This window comes from Crassostrea angulata, chromosome 6 (genome assembly GCF_025612915.1).
Source record: "Crassostrea angulata isolate pt1a10 chromosome 6, ASM2561291v2, whole genome shotgun sequence".
Classification (NCBI taxonomy): domain Eukaryota; kingdom Metazoa; phylum Mollusca; class Bivalvia; order Ostreida; family Ostreidae; genus Magallana; species Magallana angulata.
This window is the reverse complement of record NC_069116.1, coordinates 19,297,001-19,308,635: the sequence shown is the minus strand read 5'-3', so window position 1 is coordinate 19,308,635 and position 11,635 is coordinate 19,297,001. Positions and strand designations below refer to the sequence as shown.

The window sequence follows — 11,635 nt, the reverse complement described above, 5'->3', positions numbered from 1 at the left end:
CATGCCAAAGAACATTAGTTAATATACCTACAGATAGACGAAAACATTTTGCGCACTTGCATTTGCAATAATAACGATTTGAAGATATTTCGACGTGAATTATAAGATAGACCTTTTTTGCAAAGTGTTTGCTTTGATATGTCTGATAAAAAGGAGAAATGAATTACCATGGCAAAAACTTGTTATTTTTTGTGAGGTAGTTTATGCGCATTTGTTAATTAACAGACAGTGCAGCCTTCTCTCTTCTTACTGATGATTATTTTTGAAGAACATATTGTACAAAAACATGAGCATTTTATAAAGTAAACGGGTGCGTTTGGTATACACTACATGTATTTCATATTTTCGATTAATTTCTCAATTCCTGTAGAGGGTTTGTTAGTATATTTAAATATATGCCTTGTCTTTTGGGTTCCTTGTTTTCATACATAAAATATTTGATGTACAATACTTCAAAAAAAAAAGTTGACCACATGAAAATTACAGCATTCCGAATTATTTCCCTATTAAAATATTTAAAGATAATGACGTTTGCGTGGTGGAACTAATTTAAAATAATTGCATTTTTAAAAAGAATCACACTGTTATTATTTAAAGTAGACGCGATCTACAATAAAAAAAAAAAGTTGCCAACTACCAAGGTGCTATTTTACCCAAATCAACCAAAAACTGTTCAATGTCGCATAAAATATTAACAGCTTTCCAAATGACATCATTTATAAAGCAGTTTCGATACGCATTAGTTAGAACACCTGTCTATTTGATAGTTTGAAACAAAGGAGATGGTGGTCGAATGGCAAACACAAAGGCCTTCAAGAAACTGACGAGTGCATGAGATCATCGAATAGGATCAATCGATACATTCCTTTTAGCCAATCCGGAACAAGATTAGAAAAGCGAGGGCGTATTCAATATGTTTGTAATGATACCCCTCACTCGCTTTGTAATTGTAGGTACCGGAGTTGTAACTATCTCTGATTGCTACGGCCGTTGGGCAGAGGGTGACAAATTGAAGACCGACGAGGTTTATCGATGAATTAATGCCGAACTTCATTCATCGAGTAAAACATGATGCACGCTGTAATTAGATGGACGCTCAGCGATGTATGTTACCTGGGTTTTGACGTTAACCGGTGATGGATCTGTATCTCTATCGATTAAAAACTATCGGTATTTCTTCATCAATGACTAAGACACAAACTTTTACAAACGACGCATCTGTGTGTTCTCTCTTCTTTTTTTTTTCTTAATGAAAAACATGTTAGTATTCCTCGTCACCGCCTTAAGATGAATTAGCACTGAGGGATCTGCCTTAAGTTACTTTCTCCAGACCGGAGTATCTTTTATTGCACCCTTGTGCTTTGAATGAAATGCATTATTAATGCTTGCAACGTCTGTGTAAGAGGATGGACGAACAATATTCCAGTGATTCGGACGAGGGGGACGGCTTCTACTCCTCCCAAAACAAGGACACTTGCTACCGGTGCCAAAAGCGCGTGTACCCCGTGGAGAGGGTGGACGTCGGGGTCTTATTTCACCGGCGCTGCTTCCGTTGCAGGGTGTGCGGACTCCAGCTAACGTTGCGGACATTCAGGTGGCAACAAGATGGCCAACCATCGGACGTGTATTGCCATGGTCACTTGCCCAAAATCGTGGGCCTTATTAATAAGGACGCTATGGGAATCCAGTCCGCTCTCAATGCACCCAAACTGGGTGTTCATTTGAACGAACAGGTATGCAGATTTCTTATTCTACAGTCGTTTTATTATGTTCTGGGAACCAATTTTATCATTGAGTACACATATAGAGAGATTAATTTCAAACGGTGTCCAGAGTGGAGAGAGAATTCATTTTAAAGATTTATCTTAACAAGAAAGGCTGCAATAAAGTTGTTCTAGATAAAATGTTCTTTTCATCTCTTTTTTCCCCTCTCTGCTTTAAATATGAAACACGTGTACTGTTATCATGCTGAGAAAGATGTTATATTTTTTGAATAAACAATTAAAGTAATCGACGTATGCAAATGCCTCTGCGGATAGCAGGCTCTCAGAAAGAAAAACAATATCGGAGTCTAAATTTCTGCAACTGTTCGACAACTGTGTTACATCATGCGTTTGTTTTTTCATTACAACTTTATTATAAACGCATCAGTGTGCCCAAGCGAACAGACGCGAAGCAATCAACACGCGCAAAAAATTCGAAAGTTGTGCCTTCTGCAATCAGATTTACTGTCAATTCTGTAGATTTCCATGGCGTTTCCGGAAATAACAATTGGCGGAAACACCATGCAAGCTATATTGAATGAATGTTTTAAAACTGCACCACACGTCAGTTTCATAAAAAAGATTTATTATAATCACATGAAAAAATATAAACCCCTTGTACCGTATACTATTGATGTATGGCTATATCTGGAGTCTCGTCAATATTCTATAGGAAAAATTTGAATATTTTAATATCATACAGAACCAACGCACGGTTTTTAATCTCATCTTTGTCCTTTGTATGGTTTGAATAGTTGTTATGAATTATGAAATTTCCGATTTTACTCAATTCTATGAGAACAAATCTACTCGGTTTCAATCCCGGAAAGCCTGTTCTGTTCACCAGCATTTACTCTTTGGTTATATTCGATGTTTTAATGACATTCACATGTTGAGTAAATATATGGCTCATCAATTTTTTGATTGTATCCACATCGCTCATATCAATCCGTTACAGACTCTTTCAATGGACACGTGAGATGCATCTGTCAATAAACTACTCTGATAACGGTTACCTTTTGCATTTGTCATGATCACGACAAAAAAATAATATCAGATGTTCTGCGACGAGTCCGACCATTGACCGTCGATGTGATGTCCCTCGGCCTTCGACCTCGGGTCATTGAGTCACCACCGAACCCGACTCCTAATGTAGCATGCGACAAGGTGTACACGTTAATTATCATTAGTACGAGATGGCCTTACGGAGTGTTATTGGATTCAGCAATGATCCGCGCATGAGTCACTTCTAATAAACAAGTGCACGAGATCAATATACGTAAGAAAGCCATCCAAAACGCCGGCCGTTGGCTCTTTGAAATTATATAGATTTAGTTTATTTTAATCTTTGTCACATAGAGTCCTTTTTTCTTTATCATTTGATGTTGATGGGTCACCAAATCCGTGGACTCATTACTGCACTGCTGTTGACAGACAATAATTATATTTGGATTAATCTATATTGGATTTCACAGTTATTACATGATGGGCCCAGCTGGGCTCTGAACATAAATAATGTGATGTATCGAGTTTTATAACCACAGTTTCATTGTATTTGAATCGAGTAGAATCTGTAACTTGATAGAATATTTTGTTAAGAGTTGCTATAATAGTTATATTAGAAAATTAGTTCATTTACGGATGGGCATGAATATCGGAAAGCAATATATATGTCTGCGTATGAAAGCTAATTAATTTTACTCAGTGCTATTAATTTGATTATAGAAATTTCAAGGTCTACTCAAGGGACTTTCATCCAGTTTTGTTTGCGAAATCTGGCCCCTTTACACTCTTTCCGCCACCCATAGAAAAAAAACCGGAACCAGTGAAATTTCATCCTTAATATGATAAAATGTATTCAATTTACTACATTTGTACAAAGCAGAGATTTCATTTTATCACAGATCAGGGGAGGCGCCTTCAATCCAGGGTGGCAGTATGACGCAAACGCTCTCGAGTTTTCTCATCAACGAGAGTTGAACCATCAGAGGAAGCAAAGAACTTCATTCGGAACCTATCAAGTATGTTCCCTTTGTCTCCAAAGAAACTACAAGATATTACGTGGCCGATTACACAAACTCGATTTCATCAAAATAGCTGTTCCTTCGTTGATGAAAAGGGTCTTGGCAGATTTTCTCGTTTGATATCACCTAATAATCGCTCCCAAGATTACCATTTTGCTATTGCCTGCAATTCCTATTCATTAAAAGTCTTGGAGCAAAGACAAGTCTTTTTTGCAAGACTTTTATCTGGGACAATACGTCAGATCTTAAGAAGATAATACAGATGATGTTGTAATTACATTGTTTCAGTGATGAGCAAAAACGGGAGTAGAAAGCCTAGTGCATCACCTCTGTTTCAAGATTATAGAAAATAAAATGCAATTATCAAATTTTCAGGGGAAAAAAATCTTAATTTCTTTATATCTAGGTTTAAAGTTTTTCTTAATTTTCGAGGTGCAGTAAATACAAAAGTTGTCGTGATGTAAATTTTATATTTAATACAACCTAAACTTACGAAAGATTTTACGTGCATGCACGTCTTCTGGGCTTTTTCACTTCAACATTCCTTTAAAATCTTAAATAGTTTAAATATATTCAATTGACATTTTATATCAAATTACATAATGTTAAGGGCAAAGGTAAAAGTATGGTAGATTTAAGGTCATTTATCACTTAAAAGTCAAATTGATATTATAATTCAATATATTTTTATGAAGTTGAACCTAAATTAACATACTATTGTAAATTTGCTTTTATGAGATTATCACAATTGCATTCCCTTTATAGGACTTCGAAAGTCTTGGCGTTTTTGACGCACAGACGGAGTTAGAAAGGCGACAGCAAGAGGAAGAGGACAAACTATACAGCCAGTTAACACTGGAAAGACGGAAACGGATCAACACTTTGGAAACCGAAATTAAACAGGAAAAAGACAAATCAGTCAAAGAGCTTATCACAAATATTGAGAAGAAAATCGAGAAAACGAACAAAGCTGGTCTTGAAAAGGAATCCCAAAAAATTGAAGAGATTTACAAGAGAAAACGAGAAGAGAAGTTAAAACATTTACTCGAAAAATTGAGCGAGGAGGAGAAAATTCGTGTTAGTCAACTCATTGAGAAGCACAGCCAAGAAATGTTGTTTCTCATCGCTGAAAAACTCTGTTTGAGCGAGGTAATCGACGCATTTTTGGCAAATTATTTCATAATTATAAGCAGCTTTTAAAATGAATTTCAATTTTAAAAAATAACCAGTTTGGTAACTATTGTCACGTTATGATTGACAGGTGTCATCCTCTGATTCGGACTGCAGCTCCTCTCCCTCCATCAATATGTGTCGACCTCCTCCGGTCGCTCCGCCGGAGTTCAGAAGATCCGCCTTATTTAAGAGTACGGGAGAACTTGATCACATCGACGAAAAAGTCTTAAATGTAGGTTATTGATACGATTTGGAAACTTAATTTTGATTTAATGTCTACACGTACACTCATAGTAAATTTCAGAAGAATAGGCCTCGACCCCCCCCCCCCCCCAGGAAAACGAAGTTATCCCTCGGACGCCCTCCCCTGGAAAAATGTTTGCTATGCTGTAATTTTCTAATACTGTAATCATTTTCTTTCAAGATTGCTAAAACAGATTATTCTTCCTTTACGGATCTTGTGAAAAACCTAATGCAAGACTGTACTAGCGATCTGGAGAAAGCCAGGTTTGTTACGTTCAGTACCTTAAGGAAATTCTAACGAGATGTAAAAGAAATTCTCACGAGATGCATTACATACAATTCAACAGTTCTAAAGTTGCCACTTCCAGAATAAATACATAAACCTACCAAAAAGTCATTAATAATTTTTACATAATAGCAATTGATGACATAAATGTATCAACCAACAATACAAGAAATACCCCGTGTCAGCAAGATATACAAATGGTATATCTCAATGTACATCTCTTTCATTGCTCTATTTTCAGGGCAATCTTCCGGTGGATTTGTCTGAAAGACCTGAATAAGATTGAGATTGATGAGACAGTGAGCTCCGAATCACCGCTCGGTATTCTCCGGGGAATCAAGCAAGGAACGGAGAGTTATCACGACCTCTTCAAACGGCTGTGCAGGTAGGCTTGCACTTTCCATGATGGTTAAGTGTGTGACGTCATTACTGATAGTTCTGCACAACTGTATTGAAAATACGTTATTATTATTACTTATTAAGCACAGAATTATTGTTTAGACATATGAGTTAATATTATTGCATTAGTAGCAGATCAATGTTTAATTTACTGCATGTTAAGAAGGTTTTGATCTTTAAACTTATACACTTCAAAATATACATGATCACAAAAATACTTATCTTATCAATGGGCTATCTCTACTTCTACTATTTTTTTTTTTAAAAATACTAACTAATCAACTTAGACAAATGTTGGAAGGAAGATTAATTAATGACATTTTCCGAAGGTCAAGTTGATTGGGCGAAAATGGGGGGTATACGTTAATTTTCTTGAGGTTTTAGGAACAAAATTAGCAAGTTAACTTTTACTAGTAGCCTATATATACATGTATATTTTTTGACTTTTCAAAAGCAACAGATCTAAATCTAAAATTCTAAAGAAAAAAAAACATCTACTCATCAAATTACAAACATATGTTAAGATATTTCAAAATCTGAAATAGTCTTTATCTTTCATTTTGGTATCCTTTCCCTACAAAATGTCCTTTTTTTATCATTACATCAATTAAAATGACAACTTTATTGTGTTTCTCACAAAATATATGATTAAAAAAAATATTCAATAATTTTTTTAAAATCATTTTAACCAAAAAATGCTGAGTAAGGACCCACCTGTTAAAAAAAGAAACGGAAGTTCGTTGCAATTATAATGAAAATTTCACCAAAATTAACGATGCTATGAGCGGAACTGTAAATAATGTTTAAAAAAAAAACATTATTCTCGTTTATGCGTAAACCCTGACGTTACTTGTCTCATTATCAATCGCTTTGGGTTGGGAAGATCGGGCGTGAAATACAATAAATACCGAACACTCTAAACTTTTCGCGGTCGATTTACAGATGGAAAACTTTAACATGTGATTTTAGGATGGCATTATTAACACAACACGATGATAGTGAAAATCATTATGTGATGCTTGCTAAGTTAGACAATGTAAGGAATGTTTCAAACATATTAAAAGCCATTCATTTCAAAGAAACAGCTACGCTTTTTGCAAGTTCTCTTGGAATTAAGGTGACAGTGGAGGATTCTAAGTGTGTTCAGGCCAATGCCTTCATTCAAGAGGGAGTTTTTCATTACTTCAATGTGAAAGATGAACAGATTACATTCAAAATCAATTTAACTGTCTTTTTGGAATGTTTGACAATATTTGGGAGTACATCAATGCCTGGGATTTCCACCAGCCTCAAGATGTGCTATGCTGGTTATGGCTGCCCACTAGTGTTAGTACTTGAAGAAGAAGGCGTGCTTACAGATTGTACTATAAAGACCCTTGAACCAGATGAAGTTTTGGACTTCAACTTTTGCAGTTCAAATGTTATCAACAAAGTAATCATGAAGTCAGAGTGTCTGAAAGAAGCCTTCAGTGAACTCGACATGACTAGTGATGTTCTTCAAATTTTGATGTCACCAGATCCTCCATACTTCAGACTTTCAACATTTGGCAATGCTGGCAGTACCCACTCTGATTTTCCAAAAGACTCTGACATGATAGAGTCCTTTACGTGTACCCAAACAAAGACAAACAGGTACAAAATCTCGCTGCTAAAGCCATCAGTGAAAGCCCTTGGGTTATCCACAAGGGTCTCGATCCGAACAGATAATCGTGGATTCCTATCTCTACAGTACATGATTAAGAATGAAGATGGACAAGTATGTTTTGTAGAATACTATTGTGCACCAGATGAAGATGAAGATGATGAGGAGAGCTAATGAGTTCTTATTTTTTATTGTTAAATGTTAATTATATTATGAAGAAACAGATTTCTTTGGAAAAAATTGAATAAAACAAAGTTGCTTTGAGGTTACTTTTTTCCAAAGGGTATGATTTCAGTGACGCCAGGAAACAAGGATCTGGCGACAAAATCAATAGATATCTTGTCACTTGATAGCCCCACTATCATTAGGGTCCTCTCGGTAGCGTTGGTCAAAGATTAAAAACAAATACGTCAACTTTAATAAGGCTTTTATACCAGAAGTACTAGGCAAATCCTGACTGTGCAATGGCAGATCGTCAAGAGCTGTTTCCGGCAATTTGATCCAACTTTGCTCTTTGTATTCTGGTGTATTGATTTAGAGCCGCTGATAATTTGGAATTAATGGCTTATTAAAATAACTCTGTCGGGGTTTGCTTGACATATTAGTCACCTGTTTCATTTACTTTGAACCTTTTGTATTCATACTCAAGCAGAAAAAATGAAAAATTATTTTTAATAGCAGTTCTTATATTCATTTTGTTCAGTTGTTCACTTTGCCTTTTCCACGCTGACAAAATGAAATATTTCTGATTGACTTTATCAGACTTCTGAGCTGTATGTTTTTATAAAATAAAAAGTTTTAATGGAAAACCAAATTTATCTTGTTTTTTTTTTTTAGATACACAACAATTTTTAGATACTTTTTCAATTTTTAAAAGAGTGCAAAAGTTATTAATATTTCAAGTAACATATAACAAAGGTAATGTACAAAGGTAATATTATCTTTGAAAGAGACCTAGACATAATTTGAGATCAAAATTGCATTTTTAACCGGGTTCTCCAACGGAAAAATCCGGTTATTGAAATGGTGAAAATGGTGGGCGGTTGCTAAAAGGGTACCCTCATTGTACGGATAACTTCTCATACAGTTTTCAAGATAGGAAGTTGTTCTTTTGCAGATCAATTGTTCACATATCAGAGGTGTGCATATTGCTAGGACTTTGATTTCTGATAATTTATGAAAAAAATACCAGCTTTTGAACTTATTCATTTTTTGGCAGAATATTGCATATAGGGTACTCCATTTCATGGATACGGTAGTAGTGTTTATCAATTCAGGGTTGACATGGATTATGGATACAGTTCACATAAAAGAAAACCCGGTTTGCTGTCACATTGACAGCTTTTCACTTGTTTAATTTTTGGAATGATTGACCATTTGAATGTTAGAAGAGAGAGATATAGAAGTATGAATTCATTGTAATGTAAACAAAGCTTGAGTTTTACCGGTAAAGGTCTTCTTTGGAAAACAAGATAGGCTGATTCTTTGTGTTCATAAATGATAACAACAGAAAGCAACATTAATATACAGGTCTATACAACAAATTATAAACAATAACAAAACACAAGCGGTTTTTTTTTACTAAACAAAGCATTTCAAACTCTTGTGACCCAGTATTTGATGAAGCATTAAAAAACACCAATATTGACCATTCAAAACATTTATAATGGAAAATAAAATTTAAAAATTATGATGTGTGTTTTTTTCTCCTCAAATTATTAGTTTTTCTTACCAGAATCTCGACAATATAGTATATCCCCTTCTTAAAAATACAATTCCAGCTAATTTTCATTTTTTGGCAGCTTTAGATACCGATATGTATTTGTAAAACGTCAAGCAGTATGTGAGAAACACATTAAGGTTGTCGTTTTTATTTATAAACTAACAAAAAAGATATTTTGTAGGGAAAGAATAAGAAAAAAGAAAATAAATAACTACCAAATTTTAAGTGCCTTTACCTAATTTTGTAATTTGATGGTTAAGTGGCTTATTTTTTTCTTTAGAATTTTAAATATTTATGTTTTACAGTTAGATCGAAGCTAAGTAAAAATATACAAGGTTTAACATACTTATTTTGAATCTACAACTTTTAGAACATGTATACCTCCCATCTCGTTCGATCAAGATGACCTTGGAAAATGATGTCTCCCAAATCTTTATAAGTCAAGGGTTTCTGATCCGCTCCATGCAGTACTTAAATATAGTAGGCTAGCCGAGCGGATCAGAAACCTTTGACTAGACAAGATGGGGAAAACGTCACTAAATAAGTTTTCTTCTAACATTTTCCAAGTAAATTAGTTTGTATGTTTTGAAAAATACCAGCATTATACGTTTTTTTTTTTTTTATGAGATAGCACTGTAATAAGCATAGTATTTTTGTAAAAACTGTGAAAAGTACATATATATACTACAGTGCATGTACAAATACGATATTTTGACGAGTATAGTTATTGTCGGTAAAGACCAAAATGCTTTGAACCAGCAGAGAGTAATCCATTGGTCGACCACTAATGAAATATTAGTGTCTTACTCTTAAGATATATATGCAATAAGACTGTGCTTTATCAGTAATGATAATTACATATCTTTAACGCAGTGTATTCAGAAATTTTGGGGTTTTTTTATTTACAGTTATGCCGGACTTTACTGTGAAATTATAAAAGGATTCTCAAAAGGTGCCGGCTACAAGCCTGGTATGAAATTTGACGGACCGCGATTCCGGAATTCTTGGACCGCCGTCTTTTTGGAGGGGTCCTGGTGTTTCATCAACTGCAACTGGGGGGCGAGACACATCAAGTGTACCAAGAACACCACATTCTACTACCGCTCGGACGAGTTCTACTTTGTCACCGACCCAGAAGACCACATTCACCAACACTTTCCGGATAATCCGAAATGGCAGCTTCTTGAATGCCCCGTCACTATTGCAGAATTTATTAATTTGCCTGTAGTAAAGTCTCCGTTTTTCAACCATGGAATCAAGTTTGCGAATCACTATGATTGTACGCAGTATACAAACAAAGGACTGGTCGCCATGCAGTTTAATATTCCAAACTTACTCGGGTTTGGTTATACCTTTGAGGCTAAGGATGCGAGTGTTACTGCCAATAAGCTGGAGGGAAGGGCAATGATTCGGATTATCGGACATAAGGCGATATTTACTGTAGCGCCTCCTAAAGCCGGCAAATATTACTTTACAATTTACGTAAAGGAAGATTGGACCTCTGAATCTTTGCAGTGCGCTTGTGCATTTCGAGTGAAGTGTCGAGAGAGAAGGGAACATATCAAGAGTCCCTTTCCGATGGTGCCGTTCTTTGGCCCCACTCCTCTGATGGCCAAACTAGACATAGCACCACTTACTCACATTGACCCTTTAGTTGTTTACAGCTACGACGATGTCTTTCTGCGGTTTCAGGTTCCATCAAATATTGCCTTATCGTATACCTACCAATATCACGGACCCTTTCAGTGCAGTATTACAGACTTTCAAAGATACACGTTCTTATCCAAACGTGATCACGAATCTGTCACGTTCCAGATCCGATGTCCGATCATGGGAAAATATGTGGTGTCGGTGTTTGGTTCTGGAAGTGCATCAACCGATGTACCGGAGATCCTGTTCCGGTATCTTATCGACTGCAAGCAACCCGCGAAAGACAAACGTCCTCTTCCGCGCGCCTGCCATCGTTGGCAGGGAAACACTTTGATTGAACCCATCGTCGGGGACGTTCCTCTGGGAATAAGGGTGAACTTCAGGCTCTGTGCTCCCAAGGCACTTGATGTTGCCTTATTAGCGGGGAGTATTTGGCATCATTTTCGAGAACTCCCTGATAACATGTGGATGGCTAATATCTTCACTGGAAATGAAGAATGCAAAGCAAAAATATACGCCAAATATTCTCATGAAAAGTGTAGATTCTCACCACTTGTTGAATTTCACATAAAATGACTTTTGTTTTAAATCTTTTGATGAGACAATCATAACTGGTATTTTTACACTGCAAAGTACAATGCTATTTCGTTTTAGACGATGGCAGCTTCGTTTTTATTTTTGAAATAAATTTTCTACATTGATTGAAATTTGAGTTGAAGATTCAAGAAAACT

The 11,635-nt window shown here is 35.7% G+C and overlaps 2 protein-coding genes across 2 annotated transcripts; both read left to right on the top strand.

Moving 5' to 3' along the window:
• The first annotated feature begins 903 nt into the window (after positions 1–903).
• Positions 904–11,615, top strand: LOC128186609 (hillarin-like). The gene is made up of 7 exons (XM_052856432.1): positions 904–1,733; positions 3,668–3,784; positions 4,553–4,936; positions 5,049–5,192; positions 5,385–5,467; positions 5,731–5,874; positions 10,162–11,615. The coding sequence occupies exons 1-7, from the start codon at positions 1,407–1,409 to the stop codon at positions 11,477–11,479; spliced, it is 2,517 nt and encodes an 838-aa protein (XP_052712392.1). The 5' UTR covers positions 904–1,406; the 3' UTR covers positions 11,480–11,615.
• On the top strand, positions 6,788–7,799 carry LOC128186611 (cell cycle checkpoint protein RAD1-like). Its single transcript, XM_052856434.1, has one exon. It carries the CDS (start codon positions 6,859–6,861, stop codon positions 7,702–7,704), a length of 846 nt encoding a protein of 281 aa, XP_052712394.1. The 5' UTR covers positions 6,788–6,858; the 3' UTR covers positions 7,705–7,799.
• Positions 11,616–11,635: the final 20 nt, after the last annotated feature.